General features: G+C 45.8%; 1 protein-coding gene across 1 annotated transcript; it reads right to left on the minus strand.

The window, feature by feature from the left end:
• Positions 1-256: 256 nt before the first annotated feature.
• On the minus strand, positions 257-13,672 carry MCRIP2 (MAPK regulated corepressor interacting protein 2). The gene is made up of 5 exons (XM_026704179.2): positions 13,221-13,672; positions 12,754-12,856; positions 3,471-3,598; positions 2,492-2,593; positions 257-661 (listed from the first exon to the last, which is right to left on the minus strand). Exons 1-5 carry the CDS (start codon positions 13,273-13,275, stop codon positions 591-593), a joined length of 459 nt encoding a protein of 152 aa, XP_026559964.1. The 5' UTR covers positions 13,276-13,672; the 3' UTR covers positions 257-590.
• Positions 13,673-17,219: the final 3,547 nt, after the last annotated feature.

A 17,219-nucleotide genomic window follows, 5' to 3' on the forward strand; every position in this document is an offset into this window, starting at 1 on the left:
TCTGGCCAGCAAACACTCCGCTCCATTCAATTGCCCAGATTCCACTCATTCAAAGATGATGATGGTGCAAAGTCTAAATGCTATTGCTACTTCCTGAGCCTACATTCGCCTAAACATTGACAAAGCTGGTCTTTGGATGTTTCTCTCTGAATAACTTGCAGCCCTGCCTCTCCTTGGCATTTCACTTCCCAGAGAAACGTCCTTGGGGAGGGAGGCCAATCCCCACACCCCACCCAAAAACTCCTTTCATGCAAGCTGAATTTGTGCCACTGGCAGGACCAGCGGTGTTTATTGTGAACACAGTCTAGGCTCCGGGGCCAAAATGGACTTGGTGCTGGGTGCCAGGCCCAAGGGAGGAGAAGAATGCCCCCTTCATCCACCCCTCCCTGGGCACTCCAGCATTCCCACAATTGCTGCAGGCTTCTTCCGGGGCAGTGGAACCTCTCAGCATTTCCAAGGCCAGCTGAGCAGCCAACATCTCTCTTTCCCCTTTATTTGTCCAGTCCTGGCTGTACTCCAAGGCGTCTGCGTTTTCTTAAGAGTGAAATTGAACATTTCTCTTGTGAAGCGTCCCCCTCCCGCCTTTCTCTTTAAGAGCCATTCTTGATTTTGGCCAGGAACTGTTGAGCCCACCAGTCTTCGAGATCAATGGGAACAAAATCTGAAAAAAAGGAAAAGAGGAAAGTTGGAATTTGCAAGGCCAGACACCCCCAGACACACACACACAAAAAAAAGCTGCTTAAAGGAGTTATTTCTTTCCACCAAACCTTCAGAGCCATGTTTCTCAACCTGAGCAATTTTAAAATAGGTGGATTTCAACTACCAGAATGGAGTTTTTCACTGCTGGCGGGGGGAATTCTGGGAGTTGAAGTCCACCCCTTTTAAAGGGGTGAGAAACGCAGCTTCAGAAATGCCCATGGAGATTCTCAGTCCTCCAGGTCATAGTTGTCCCAAAGGTGATTTTTTTTCCCCAAGAGGCAACTGGACTTTCTGGTTTTTCTTTGAAGACGTTTCACTTCTCATCCAAGAAGCTTCTTCAGCTCTAACCAGGTGGTGAGGAATGGAAGGATTTTACCTTAATGACCCTCTAAGATAACCTCGCACATAAGTGCTACTTGTTTCCAGCTCTACGGGGCAGTACTCATCACCGTTACAAAGCTGAGGAAGAGCCAGCGCTGTCCGAAGATGTCTCCGTGGTCATGTGGCCGGCAGGACTAAACGCCGAAGGTACATGGAACGCTGTTCCCTTCCCATCAAAGGGGTCCCTATTTTCCTACTGGCATTTTTATATGTTTTCCCAAACTTCTAGGCTGGCAGAAGCTGGGACAAGGAACGGGAGCTCACTCCGTTACGCAGCGCTAGGGATTCGAACCACCAAACTGCCGACCTTTCTGATCGACAAGCTCAGCGTCTTAGCTAGTGACCCACCGCATCCCTTCATGACCGTCTAAAAGGATGCAAATGACCAGCGGTCTGCAAGGAGTACACCTCCTTCCTTTCGCAGTCAGAGCTGAAGAAACTTCTTGGATGAGAAGCAAATGTCTTCAAAGAAAAATCTGGAAGTCCAGATGCCTTTGGGACATTGCTTCTGAAGTGATGAATTACAGCACCCACCATTCTTTCTTACCTTTATAAGCTCTATGCCACCTGGAGTCACTTTACATGGGAAATGGGTGGCACAAAATAACCAAATAAACACATTTAATATATAAAAATTATCTGGTATCTGGAGTGATTGGTTATTGGAGTTCGTGACGAACATAGTTCTCTATCCCTTCAAACAAGTCACAATTTTGAGCTGAGCTGCAGTGGTGCAATGGTTAAAGTGCAGTTCTGCAGGCTGCTTCTGCTGTCTGCTGGCAACCTGCAATCTGGCAGTTCAAATCCCACCAGGCACAAGAATCTCACCAGACTCAGCCTTCCATCCTTTTAAGGTGGGTAAAATGAGGACCCAACTTGTGGGCAAATAGGCTGACTCTGTAAACTGCTTAGAGAGGGACGTAAAGCACTGTGAAGCGGTATATAAGTCTAAGGGCTATTGCTATTGCTCTTCCTTTTCTCCTTCCTTCCCTCCCTTCTTCCTTCCTTCCTTCATTCCATGGTGCACAGTGGTTAGAAGGCAGTACTGCAGGCTACTTCTGCTGCCTGCCGGTTGCCTGCAATTTGGCAGTTTGAATCCCACCAGGCACAAGAATCTCATCAGACTTAGCCTTTCATCCTTCCAAGGTGGGTCAAATGAGGATCCAGCTTGTTGGGGGCAAATAGGCCGACCCTGTAAACCGCTTAGAGAGGGCTGTAAAGCACTGTGAAGCGGTATATAAGTCTAAGAGCTACTGCTATTGCTATTTCTCCTGTGTTGTAGAGTGCTGCTTCTCAACCTTAGCAATTTTAATATGGGTGGAGTTGAACTCCCAGAGTCCCCCAGCCAGCTTGCTTCTACTTGGATTTAGGGAGAAGCAACAGCCTGGCAAGGAGTCATTTCCCTACTGACCTTTCAACTCAGGGCTGGGTGTTTTCTCTGTGTACTGTATTGGGCCAGATCCACCATCTCCCTGCTGTCGACTGTCCAACTGCTGTTCCACTTGTTGCCAAGCTAGAAGCAAGAAGAAAAAAACATACAGGGAGCCCTCAACTTACAACCGTTCATTTAGTGAGCGTTCAAAGTTAGAACGGCACTGAAAAAGGTGACTTACGGCCATTTTTCACACTTACAATTGTTGCAGTGTCCCCCAAGGTCCCAGGATCAAAATTCAGGCATTGGGCAAGAAAGCTCGCAAAATGGGGGCAACTCAACTGTCTTGGCTTAGCAACAGGAATGTTGGACTCCATTGCGGTCGTTAAGTCAAGGACCACCCGTCAGATCCCCACGCTCCATAAAAATGGAAGTCAAAAAAGTTTGATTTGGCCGCCCTGCAGTTGTCTAAGTTTCATTTGTATCTTTTGACAAAGAACAGCCCATGGGGGCTCCATTGGTGCTTCAACTTCCTCCTAGAGCAAGGGTCTTCAAGCTTCACAGCTTTAAGACTTGTGGACTTCAACTCCCAGAATTCCTGAGCTAACATGACTGGAGGAGGAATTCTGGGAGTTGAAGTCCACAAGTCTTAAAACTGTGAAGTTTGAAGACCTCTGTCCTAGAACAAGGGTTAGAAACCGTAAACACTCAAAGAGCCACAAAGGTCTGACCGGAAGTCCGGTTCCCCCACTTTAGTCTCTCCTCCTAGCACAGCGTCCTTTTTCCTTTTACCGACCGGTGACAGGGAGCCGCAGCAAAGGGATGAATGAGCCACATGCGGCTCCAGAGCTGCGGGTTGCCGACCTCTGTCCTAGAGCAGCGTTTTTCAAACTTCAACTTCCAGAATCCTTCAGCCTGCGTGCTGGGAGTTGGGGGATTCTGGGAGTTGAAGTCCACACTTCTTCCACTGGCCACGCTTGAAGCCTTCTATCCCAGAGCCAGCCAGGAGCCAGCTTACCTTCGTACACAAACCGGACATTTTCTTCGTGAGCTATGGTGTAGTTTTCTTCTGTGGTTGTGGGGGGCGAGATCATCAACGGGGGTCTTTTTCCATTGACCCTGTTGAACACAAGCTTGGGAAGGGGGCTGCAAAGAGAAAACAGAAGAGGATTTGTGCTCCATTAGAAATACAGGTACTCCGGGGCTTACGGCCTGTGGGTTAATGGCTGTTCAGAGTTTGCAAAATTCACATGATCATATATGAAGATATATAAGATATAATACACCAGTTTCTGATCTTTTTTGTTGCTTTCTGGCAAAAAGCCATTGTCCATTTGGGAGAATTGGTTTGAACTTAACAATTGCGTGCTTTTCTTAACCACTGCGTGGTTTGGACTTACAACGGTGTGATTCACTCAATAAACTCCGTAAAAATGGTTTTAAAGTTGGGTTTGGACATGGGGGTGCCTTGACTTAGGACCAACATGACTTAGGACTGAAATTACAGCCTCAATTGCAGTCATAAGTCAGGGACCAGAAGCTAGCCAAGAAAACTGAGTTGGATTGTTTGGCTCAGTGAATATAAAACTTTTCCAGGGTTTTTTTCCCAGGAGATTTTATCAAATCCCTGTCAGTCCTGATCTGCATTCAACTTCTAGCAATTACAGGATGTCCTCAATGATTTGCACAGGATTACTGTTGCTAAACAAGACAGTCATTAAGTGAGTTTTGTCCCATGTTATGACCCTGTTTTGCCACAATTTAGCAATTGCGGTTGCTAAATGTGGGACTATCTCCAATTCTTTCATGAGCAGTAGCCAATGCTTTCTGTATTGCTGGCAAGATCATGGATAGGTTCATATACAGATCGTCCTCAACTTACGACAGTTCATTTAGTGACCAAAGTTGCAACGGCGCTGAACAAAGCGACTTACGACCATTTTTCACACTTACAACCATTGCAACAGCCTATGGCCCGGGGAGTCATTTGCAAAATTGGGTCTCACAGAGTCAGTGGAGCAGCTGGGTTCACTTACCAACCTATGTTACTAACTGGAGCAATTCACTTAACAACCATGGTGAGAAAGGTCATAAAACAGGGCAAAACTCACTTAACAAAATGTCTGGCTTAGCAGGGCGCATGGATATTTTAGAAGATGTTATGTCAGGGACGCTTTATTAACAGTATGGGAAAAAGGAAGGGAATATCATTATATGAAAAATACCAGACTGGCTATCAACAATAGAAGCATTTGCATATCAAAATGTTTTTAAAATGGAGAATATTATTAGATATGAGGAAATTTTAAATGAACAGGGTGAACTCCAAACAACAAAGCAAGAATAGAGGAACAATATAGATTGGTATGCATATTTGCAAATACATTCAAGGTATGAAAAGGACACCACGACTGCTGGGTTTTATAAGGAAATGATTGAATTAGATAAAATCTTAACAGGCACCGAAGAGAAGATGGTTAAAGCATTATAGGGTTATTTGCTAGGTGTGAAGTTAGAAGAAGAACAAGTTAAAGAAACAATGATTGCTTGTGGTCATAAGTAGAGAACCACCTGTATGAAGAAACAAGAAGAAAAAGAACAACCTGTTCTACTTATTGGCTGCGTATTTGATGTAACCGTGCCCGTGTTGTGCAACAACTCAGTCCACAAACAATTGTGAAGAAAATATATATATACATATTTATTTACATGGTTCACCATCTATCATCCAAGCTAATTCTTGCGCTGGCTGGTCCCAGGGATTTAACAGTCCATTTTTAATCTTTCCTAATCCTGAGTCAGATTAGTGAAAGAGCCACAATCTTTGGCACAGGACGGTGGGAAGATCTGCATCCCTCTTCAAAGGAGACGGATCGGAGCCCTCATAAAAGGGGAGTCCCTGGGTTTAAAAATCAAAAAGAATCACCCAGCAGATCGAAGGCGCCTCGCCTCCCACTCGCTCCTCAACAGGAACCATTTTGGAACTGGAATGGAATTTGCAGAAAATCAATTTGGAATTGGAGCTGGCAGAGTCAGACCCAATCGGGATTGGAATTCCTAAATGAAACTCTGTGTGTGAATCCAGACTGGAAGCACTTGTGAGAAAAAATGCAGAGAAGAGCAACCAAGATGATTAGGAGACTGGAGACTAAAACATGTGAAGAACGGTTGCAGGAACTGGGCCTGTCTAGTCTAGGGAAGAGAAGGACCAGGGGAGACAGGAGAGCAGCCTTCCAATACTTGAGGGGCTGCCACAGAGAGGAGGAAGGGGTCAAGCTATTTTCCAAAGCACCTGAAGGCCAGACAAGGAATAATGGATGGAAACTGAACAAGAAGAGGTTCAACCTGGAAATAAGGAGAAACTTTCTGACAGTGAGGACAATCAACCCATGGAACAGAAGTTGCCCTTGGAAGTTGTGGGAGCGCCATCACTGGCTTGGACTCCCACCTGTCACAAATGGTGTAGGGTCTTCTGCTTGGGCAGGGGGTTGGACTAGATGATCTACAAGGTCCCTTTCAACTCTGATTAACTGTTATCTGTTATCTGCATCAACCTTGGAAGCCATATTTTACTTGGAAGCTTCGAGGCTGCCACATTCAGTGCCTGGGAATTTGGGAGGGGGAGATTTCATAGAGAGGTGGAAGATTAGACTCAACAACATATTTTCTCAGAGAGTCAAGGACATGTTGTCCTGCACATGGAGGGGAGTGACTGGACGGATGTCTCCAGTTGGGGCGAAGATTTGATTGGGCCATGTGATGGACTGATGGGCGCCGGGGGGGATGGATCTTTGATTTCTCTTTTGGGAAGGGAAGACCCGGAACTCTCAGATTAGGGTTTTCCCAGATGTGCCAATATGACAACTCTAATTAAATGGACCTTTAAGAAAATGCTTGTCTCTGAATTTATTGGGGTGGAGGTTGTTAGTTGGAATGCTGACAGTAAGCTTGCCTGCATTGGTGCAAAGGAGAATTTTTACGAGCAAGCATAAGATTTCAGCCCACACTGGCATTTCTCAGACTTGAGCTCTTTTAAGTTTGAACTGTCATTAAACGAACAGCTGTAAGTTGAGAACTATCTGTATTCCTTGAATGAAGAGAGAATGAAGACTAATTCTACTCCTCTTGTTACCACTAATATTTGTCCTTTTGTTTGAGAATATGCAAGTCACTATTCTGGGATGCGATTCTGGACTTTGTCCCAGTTTCTAAGTTCTCTGGGGCAGGAGTCCAATGACACATGACCCAGATTCTTCCACCTGATCATACTTCCACAACATCAAGCAAGTCACATGTTGTTTACTCTTCCTTCCTAACCCTCCTCCTCCTCCTGTGTCCCATCCAGCCCTCTCCCAAATTCTCGTTGCAATTGGACACACATTTTTTCCAAGGTCAGTGGAACAAACGGTCATTGTAAAAAAAAAACGGTCAACACCAAAGCTTGAAAGAGACACCACAGTGAGAAATGCACAAGGTCTGATCGAAGGAGATCAAGTTACGCACCTATGCTGACGTGCGTCTGACCTCACTCTGGTGCCTTCCCTGGGCCAAATTATATATTTTATTAAATACACTTTGAGATAAAAGTCTTTCTTCGGGGGAAGAAAAACCTTCAGAGAATGAATTGCACTGTTTTCTATCCCCTTTCTATGCCTAAACATTGCAATGTCCAAATTTTGTTTTCCTTCACTCCATGAGGTCTAGAATCTTGTGCAAAAACAGAAAGAGGAAACTTTGCAAGCTGCCACTTGAACTACGTATATAATACAATGGTACCATAGTCTTAACTTTGTATTAAACTGTGATTGCTTAAACCATACCACATTTGCAGAGTGTACCCAAAAGCACGAAGACCAGTAGTGGGATTCAATTTTTTTTACTACCGGTTCTGTGGACGTGATTTGGTGGGCGTGGCAGGGGAAGAATACTGTAAAATCTCCAGTCAGAGGTGGAGTTTGCTGGTTCTCCAAACTACTCAAAATTTCCGCTACCGGTTCTCCAGAACTGGTCAGAACCTGCTGAATGCCACCTCTGATGAAGACATATCCTGGATTAGTAGCTCACAGTGGCTAGGCTTATACGACAGAAATTAGACAATCATATCTTAGTTTAGTTGCACCAATTCAGCCCACAGGATTCCTGTATAGTCCAGCATATTCTTACCAATGTAGACACCTAAAGAAAACTATGGTTCCCTTAACCATGATCGACTCTGTCATTCAAATGCAGCCAAATGAATTTATTGCATGCTCCTCCACCATAAAGTTGCTGTTTGCGGCAAAACGTAATTTCTCTCTAGTTTTAGCATGTAATTCATATTTTCAAATTATTTTCTGGCTTAGGATCTTGGTTTTAAGAGGTAGGGGGCGCATTGGGTTAGTTCATGCTTTCGCAAACTCTTCCTAGCCATAAAATGAGTTAATTTTGTTACATCATTGTTGTGCAAACGCTGCTATTAAGTAAAGAGAGATTTATGAAGCAGTTGTTGGACTCTTGCTACATAAGTAAACACAGCAGGGCAATAAATTATATAGACCAAAAGGAAGATAACTTTGTCAATGGAAGGTTGAGTATCTCCTAAGTAGATGGATATAATGTCAGGGTCTTACGTAAAAGTCTTTTATTTTAGCAAAGCTGTCGCATCACTCAACAACACATTTCATTTTCAAGCAGTTCAGCTATGGTGAGTTCTACTAGTCCTGTCTTTGGCATGAAACCAGCTAAGGTGACCTTGAGCCAGCCGCTTTCTCTCAGCCCTAGAAAGGAGGCAATGGCAAATAGCTTCTGAAAAATGCAGCCAAGAAAATTGCAGGGACTTGTCTAGGCAATGCCAGAGAATCGAACACAATGGAATGGAAGAAGGGGGGAAAAATACTTACAATGGCTGGGTTTGCCATTGGTAAACTGGTATCCAACTAGCTAGAAACTAAACAAACACTAATTGGACTTCAAGATATGTGTAACACAAAGTAATAATTGCTTTGCGACATAATTTTTTTCCCCTAAAGGCTGGGAAATATTGTCTGTTCTTCCAAGGTCCCTTTGGGGCGTGGAGAAAGGATTTTTTAATCCAATTCAATTTATGATCACCATCTATTCTATTCGATTCGATTCTATTCTATTCAGTTTCCTAGTATGATTTGATTTCTTATTGTACTCTTTGACTATTATTAAGCATTGTACCTTATGATTCTTGACTCTTGACAAATGTACCTTTTCTTTTATGTACACTGAGAGCTTATGCACCAAAGACAAACTCCTTGTGTGCCCAATCACCCTTGGCCAATAAAGAATTCTCTTCTATTCTTCATTCCTATATCTATATTCCATTCCATTCCATTCCATATCCCATATCCTATTCTATTCTGTTCTATTCCATTCTATTCCATATTCTATTCTATTCTAATTACTCCAGGACATAAATATGAGTCAACTGTGAAGCATCCAAATGTAAATCAAGTGTCCATGGGAATGTTGCAATGGTCATGTTTGAAAAATGGACATAAGTCACTACTTTCAGTGCCATTGTAACTTCAAATGGTCCCTAAACAAACTGCTGTAAATTGAGAAGTACCTGTGCAGTATTACAATTGTGTAATCAAACGTAAAGACTGATGCTGTTGTGCAATGAAAATGATGGTATCAGGTGAACTCAAGGGCGGACCCATTTCTCACCACAAACAAACCCTACACCTGTGGGATTATTTTTTTAGCCATGAAATAGTTTTAATACTCAATATGCTATAATTTACCCCAGATTACCCAAGATGTTGTGTTCATCGAACTTACAGTGCCCAATTAAATGAACAATTAATATTATGGCACGACGATGAACCTGCTTCAGGGGTTTTCAAACATTTTTCAGGCTGCAGAACCTGTTTAAAATGGAAATAAACAAGAAGAAGTTTCCTAGATTAAGAGGTGAAGCTTGAATCTTGCACAGATAATCCTCAATTCACAATCCTTCGAATAGCGACAGTTCAAAGTTACAATGGCACGGGGAAAAAGAGTGACTTGCAACTAGTCGTTGCACCTATGACTGTCGTAGCATCCTCACCATTACGTGATTCAAAATTTGGGGGTTTGGCAATTGTTATATAATTTACAATGGTTGCAGCATCCCAGAGCCAATTGTGAACAGCTGGCTTCCCACAATCAAATGGCGGGGGAAACTGGATTTCCTTTGCAACTGCGTGATTCACTTAACAACTGGAGAGGTTTGGATAACAACTGTGGCAAAAAAATAAAAAGTTGCACAATCCAGCATCAACTCACTGAACAATTAGCCTTGCTGGACAGTGGAAATTCTGGTTCCAAATTGTCATAATTCGAGAAACATTTGTACAAAATATTTGAGTGAATATTTTTGTTTCACCCTTAGTTCTTCCGAGCCCACCAGTTCCAACACTATTTCCAAAACTCTGCCCTTATTCAGACAGACAGAGACTTCAGAGGATAATTAGGACTGCAGAAAAAAACAATTACTACCAACCTGCCTTCCATAGAGGACCTGTATACTGCACGAGTCAAAAAGAGGGCTGGGAAAATATTTACAGACCCCTCACATCCTGGACATAAACTGTTTCAACTCCTTCTCTCAAAATGACGCTATAGAGCCTTGCACACCAGAACAATTAGACACAAGAACAGTTTTTTTCCTGAAAACCATCACTCTGCTAAACAAATAATTCCCTCAACACTGTCCATCTATTTACAAAGTCTTGCATTACTATTATTATTAATCTTCTCATCACTCCTTATCACCCATCCCCTCCCACTTGTGACTGTATGACTGTAACTTTGTTGCTTGCATCCTTATGATTTATATTGACTGTTTCCAAGTATGATTTGACTGCTTATTGTACCCCATGACTATCATTAAGTGTTGTACCTGATGATTCTGGACTCTTGACAAATGTATCTTTTCTTTTATGTACACTGAGAGCATTTGCACCAAGACAAATTCCTTGTGTGTCCAATCACCCATGGCCAATAAGGAATTCTATTCTATTCTGCTTAACACAACAGGATGAAGAGTCAAGATTGCATTTCCACTATAAAAGGTAAAAGCACATCCGTGCTAGCTGTTCTTGGCTCTAGGGGACGGTGCTCATCTCTATTACAAAGCCTAAGAGCCAGCGCTGTCTGAAGACGTGTCCGTGGTCATGTGGCCAGCAGGACTAAATGCCTTCAAAGGCACACGGAGAGCTGTCTCCTTCCCTCCAAAGTGGTCCCTATTTTTCTACTTGCATTTTTTACGTGCTTTCGAACTTCTAGGTTGGCAGAAGCTGGGACAAGTAACGGGAGCTCACTCCGTTATGCGGTGCTAGGGATTCAAACCACCGAACTGCCGACCTTTCTGATTGACAAGCTGAGCATCTTAGCCACTGAGCCATCATGTCCCATTTCCACTATAGGCTGGATTATAAACCACAGTCTGTCCTTGATTTACAACGGTTCATTTAGTGGCCATTCAAAGTTACAACGGCATTGAAAAAAACATCACTATTTTCACAGTTACAACCTTAGCAGCATCCAAATTCAGAGGCTTGCTTGGCAATTGGTTCATATTTACGACCGTTGCTGTGTCCGGAGCTTGGCGACCCTCTGAGTAGCAAATTCAATGGGGAAATCAGATTCCGTCAACAACAGATTTACTAACGTGTCAGCTTGAGTGACTCACTTAACAGGTGTGGCAAGAAAGGCTGTAAAATGGGGCAGAACTCACTTAACAAATGTCTCGCTGAACCATAGCATTTGGGGGCTCCCTTGTGGCCGTTAAGCCGAGGACTGCCTGGATTCAATTCCAGTTTAGTGCATTGCTGCGAATCCAAGCAGACAACATGTAAACCCCAAAGCAGGTCCATGTTTGATCAAAAGAGCTCTGCAATCAGCCATCCAACTAGAATGGTCTCATCTTGCTTATTTATTAGAACTTGTCAAAGAAAACAACAGAAGTGGAATAAAAGAATAAAAATACAATGGGACAATAGGCACGTTAGTAGTGCACTTAGGCACTATGCCCCCTCTACTAACCATTTAAGCATGACATAAGGTCCACGGAAGCCAATTTGCGACTGAAACTGTGAACATTTGTAGGTGAGACAACTGAACCAGGGAGAGCATTCGCCAGCCAGCATCTACACCTCTTAAAAGCTGCCAAGGTTGAAAAACACGAGTCTAGAATTCAGGGGTCTCCCAACTTGACAGCTTTCAGATTTTGTGGACTTCAACTCCCAGAATTCCTCCTCCAGTCATGTTAGCTCAGGAATTCTGGGAGTTGAAGTCCACAAGTCTTAAAACTGGGCCAAGTTTGAAGATCCTTGGTCCAGATGCTGGCTGGGGACATCGGGGAATTGAAGTCTACCTGTCTTAACCATTAACTTTCAGAACATCCCTTTTTGTCCACCAGGGAAGGTTTCCAAGCCAAGTACCTAGAAGAGCAAAGGCTCTGTGTGTGTGTCTCTGTGTGTGTGTGTTTGTGCCTGTGTGTCTGTGTCAGTGTCTGTCTGGGCACCCAGAGGAATGCAAACGAGCCCCAACCACCCAGTACTCAGCACCTCCTCCCCACCCAAGGAAGGGGGGGGGCATTCCACAGGTTTAGCAAGCCTCCTTCATAGCCTGTACTCCCACACACACACACACACACACACACACACACACACCCTTCCCCTCTGCCTTTGGCCCTTCTCTAGTCTAGGGTAAAGGCTCCCTCCTGGCCCCCTCCCATCTCGTGACGTCCTTTGACGTCACCCGCCTACTCCCCCCCCCTCCCCTCTCCTCCAAAGGAGATTCCCCTCCCTCCAGGCGGGCACGTGCCGGGGTTGTCCTTGCAAGCCACGTGGCTCGGCGGGGGCGACCGCGGCCGGGCGGAGGGGGTTTGGGAGCGCCCACCTACCCCCTCTCCTTCCCCCACCCCACCCCCCAGCCCCCTCCTCCTTCCCCCGCCCCTTGGGAGCCATGTGGCCACAAGGACAGGAGCAGGCAGGCAGAGCCTTCCGACCAAGGTCACCTCCACTTCCCTTCCGGGAGGCTGCCTGTCAGCCGGTCCGGCCAAGAGACACCCCCACCCCCGACCCTCCCCGCCCGGGCCAACCAGTCCCGGCCCCCTGTGCTCGACTCGTCGCCCCCTCCCGATCCCGGGCCAGGTGGAGCCATCCCCCGGGGCAAGCCGAGGCTGCAAGGTCACCGAGGCACCGGGGACGTCCTCTCTCGCTTTGCCTTCGCCGGCCGTGGCCGAGCCTGGGACGGACACCACCACCCCCGCGCCCCCTCTTCCTCCTCCTCCTCCTCTTCCTCACCTTGCAGGAGGCCACGAGCTCAGCTCCGGCTGCTGTTGCTGCTGCTGCTGCTGCCGCCGGCATTTCAGGTCGACCAGTTTGCTCTCCACCTGCTGCGTGGGACCTGCGGGGCCAGAGAGAGAGAGAGAGAGGCACGATCCGTAACACCTGGGGCCTGCGGAACGACCCGAGACTTGACGAGCCCGCCCGTCCTTCCTTCCTTCCTTCCTTCCTTGGGGGAGAGGAGTTGGAAGGTGGGCTGCTGCAGTTCAGGAGGAGAGGCGGGGGGCGCCTTTTGCAGAAGGAGCCGAAGAGAAAGAGGGGAGGCGCGAAGCTGGGAGGTTTCCCCAAGGGAGGGGGGATCGCGACTTCCCCGGGCTGGCCGGGGAAGATGGGCATGGTCGTCCAGCGCAGCGCAGCTGCAGAAGGAGGACCGGGGTGAAGCCCACGTTCCTTCCTCCTCCTCCTCCTCTTCCTCCACGCCTTACCTGTCCTCCTCTGCGTGGCTAGCTTGCTCGGGCCCTTGGTGATGGTGTACATCATCGGCGTCCCTTCCCCGGAGCAGGCTGGCCAGGCGTCGGACGCGCGCACTCAAGCCTTCCCGATCCTAAGGAAGGGCATCCAGCTGGCTGCGGGGCATTTCCCGGGAGCCGGGTTCGAAAGAGGCTCCTCCCGTTGGGTGGAGGGGTGGGGGGGAGGAGGAGGAGGAGGGCCGCCCCGCCTCTCGGCCAGAGTCCCCGACCGCTTGCAGCAAGGGACCCAAAGGCGACGACCGCGGCCAGAGAGAGAGAGAGAGACTCTTCCCCCCACTGCGCCGGCCTGGAACTTTTAACTTGGGCCGGCCAAGGCGCGAGTCCCCTTTAAGGCCGCCCAGCCCAGGGCCGGCCAGCCCGAGCTGCCTCCTGCACGCCCCCCTCCGTCCCTCCCTCCTCGTGGCTGCGCTTTAAAGGCGCCGCGCGCCTTTTTGGCCGGGACTCCGGGCTTGGGTTGCGCAAGGGAGGCGCCGACTGGGAGCCTTGCCTGGGTCGGACTCCCGTGACGCGCTCCCACGTGTGCCGGGCGATGGCGAGATGAAGAGGTGCCCGGGGGCGGCCGCCGGTTGCGGGGTCTCCTGGGTGTCACCTTGCAAGGAGGAAAGCGCGCCCAGGTTGGGTCTTATCACAGAATCACACCGTTGAGAGGGACCTTGGAGGTCTTCTAGTCGAACCTCTTCCCCCAGCAGCAGAACATCCTATACCATTTCCAGACAAGTGGCTGTCCAAGTCTCTTAAAAAAAAAAAAAAAACCTCCAGTGACGGAGCATCCGCAACTTCTGGAAGGCGACCCATTCCACTGATCAATCAATCAATCAGAATAGAGCTGGAAGAGACCTCAGAGGTCATCTAGTCCAGCCCCCTGCTCAAGCAGGAGGCCCTACCATTTCAGCCAGGTGGCTATCCAGTCTTTTCTTAAAACCCTCCAGTGATGGCGCACCCACAACTTCTGGAGGCCGGCTGTTCCGCTGGTTATTTTTGTCCTCACTGTTACGAAGGTTCTCCTTCATTCCAAGGGTCATGGGACACGAACACCAAAAGATTTCTGGAATGTTCTTAAAGCAAAGCCATTCGCCTTAACTTAAAACTATGACTTTTTCAATCGCCATAGCAATTGACGTGTTTGTACATATTTTGATATAATCGCCAGTCTCTGCTTTAGTGAGCACAACAACAAGGGTAGGAAAGTTGGTGCTTTGGAGTTTCACAGGCTATGGTTCATAAATGAAACAGTGTATGTATTTATTTCTAAGATTGGTAAACTAACTTATTCCAGAGGGTAAAAAATAGCAAATATGAAAATAAATATTTTTTTAAAATGCAAAGAGTAAAACATACTGTGTTAAAGCGTATATGTGCTATTTATTAAAGGTACAGATAAGATACAGATACAGATAATCAGAGTTGGAAGGGACCTTGTAGGTCATCTAGTCCAACCCCCCGCCCAAGCGGGAGACCCTACACCATTTCTGACAAATGGCAGTCCAATCTCTTCTTGAAAGTCTCAAGTGATGGCGCTCCCACAACTTCTGAGGGCAAAGCTGTTCCATGGGTTGATTGTTCTCAGTGTCAAAAGTTTCTCCTTATTTCCAGGTTAAATTTCTCCTTGTTCAGTTTCCATCCATTTTTCCTTGTCTGGCCTTCAGGTGCTTTGGAAAATAGCTTGACCCCTCCTCCTCCTCTCTGTGGCAGCCCCTCAAATATTGGTGGATTGATATCATGTCTCCCCTGGTCCTTCTCTTCCCTAGACTAGCTAGGCCCAGTTCCTGCCTCCAGTCCCCTAATCATCCTGGTTGCTCTTCTCTGTACTTTTTCTAGAGTCTCAGCATCTTTTATAATGTGGTGACCAAAACTGGATGCATTACTCTTGGTGTGGTCTTACTAAGGCTTTATAGAGTGGTATTAGTACTTCCCTTGATCTTGACTTGATCTTGGTCTATGTATAACTCTGTGTGTGTGTGTGTTTATGTGTGTGTGTGTGTGTGTGTGTGTGAAGTTTTCACGGGTACTTACATGTATGGTATTCAGCTTTGTTCGGGTATTTTCCCATGTCATTATAGTTGTGCTAATGACGTGGGAAAATACCCGAACAAAGCTGAATACCATACACACACACACACCCACACCCCACACACCCCTATATATATATGCATGCCTGATGATGGCAGATGAGATTATGCCGAAACGTTGTTACAACTTTAAAAGCACAACTACAATGATGTGGGAAAATACCTGAACAAAGCTGAATAAAATACATATAGATATAACTTATATACATACATTTATATATACAGTTGTTGCCGTGTTATATCTTTTCGTTTTGTTCCATGTACTTTGCAACAAATGAAGGATTGCTTCTCAACTTTGACCATTTGAAGAGGTGGGCATATACCACACTTGCTGCTGGCAGGATGTATATATTGACCCTTTACTATACCCATCTGCCATGCCCCTGTTGGAATCTGATTTCGAGGGAGAGGTGGAACAGCTGACAGGGAGTGGGAGTGTGGCTCTGGTTGCTGTGGAGGAAACTGGGGAAGGTCACAGGCCAGCTGGGCATTCAGAGGAAGACCCAGGCCCACCCCCTCTTCATCTGAGGACACACAGGGAGGAACAGATAAGGGAGGAATGTGAGTTGCGTGGTTTATGGGGAGGAAAGGGCCCTGATCCCCTTCATTGGCCGCAGCTGGGAAGACTGTTTAAAAGGGCAAACTGCGCACGGCAAAGTTTCTGGAAGCAAAGCGTAAAATTATTCTGGTTTGTCAAGTCTTATCTGAGTTCTGGTGTCCTCCTAAGCATGTGTGTTTTGTTATCTTTTGACGTCTTCAATCCCTTATCCTGCCCTGTCTTGTTAATTGCTGCAATGTGGTTTGTGTTGGTTTTTTTATTTATAATTTATATGTACTTTGAGTTCAGATGGAATTTCTGGTTTTGTCTTTCTCATTGGTTTCGTTTTTAACAAAATGTGTTGTATTATGTATTGTATATATATATATATATATTAATCTTTAATAAAGTTTATTTTTAAATTTAAAAAAAGGAAATGTTAATCGCCAGGGTTAACGCTCATGAAATTGAGCGTAGCTCAGTTCAATAACCTTCTTGCTTAGCAGCAGAAATTCCAATTCCAGCTCAGGTCGTAAGTAGAGAACTACCTGCCTTCGAAACACATCTAGCTGGTTCTACCCCTTCAGTTGCAGAGAAGAACTCCAGAGAGTTCTCAGAAAGGCAGTATGGTGTAATGGTGAAGGTGTTAGCCCTAGAAAGCAGATGGTGAGTTCTGGTCCCTGTCTTTGGTGTGAAAACCAGCCGGGTGACTTTGGGCCAGTCCCTCTCTCAGCCCAACCCCTTCAAAGGGTTCTTTCTGTTGGGAAAATAGGAACAAGGGGCCTTAGGTATGCTCTCTGCCTTTTATTTAAAAAAGTAAAGTCAGTACAAAAATATAAAAACAATATTAGTTTTATATGATTGGTTTATACAAATAATAAAAGGCGGGATAAAAATCTAAATAATAACTTAAAAAAGGCAAATTTGGGGGAAAGTTTAAATTTCTTCTTGGTAGCTCTCTCCCTGATAGTAAAGCAGCTGTTTTCTTCATTTTGCAGAAGCTAATATTGATGCCAAAGAACTTTTAATTTTTCAGTCCCCGATCTTTCATTTAACTGTAGACCAAGACATTTTAAAGTTTGAGAGTGAAAGCAAGGCCCTTTCTCCCCTGTGCTTTCTTTTGGAAAACCAAAGTAGTCAGTTGTTGTTTTTAAAAAAAATAGTTTTAATTAAAGGTTTTATAAAGAAAATTAAACACATACACACCAACTACAAAAAGCAGGAAAGAGAAGAAGGAAGGGAGCGAGCAAGCAAGGGAAGGGAGGAATAGAAGGGAGGGATGGAGAGAGGAAGGAAAAGAAAGGGAGGGAGAAAGAAAGAAAGGACAGAAAGAAAGAAGGGAGGAAG

This window comes from Pseudonaja textilis, chromosome 14, assembly GCF_049901715.1.
Source record: "Pseudonaja textilis isolate UNSWEBS1 chromosome 14, rPseTex1.2, whole genome shotgun sequence".
In the NCBI taxonomy this organism is placed as follows: Eukaryota; Metazoa; Chordata; class Lepidosauria; order Squamata; family Elapidae; genus Pseudonaja; species Pseudonaja textilis.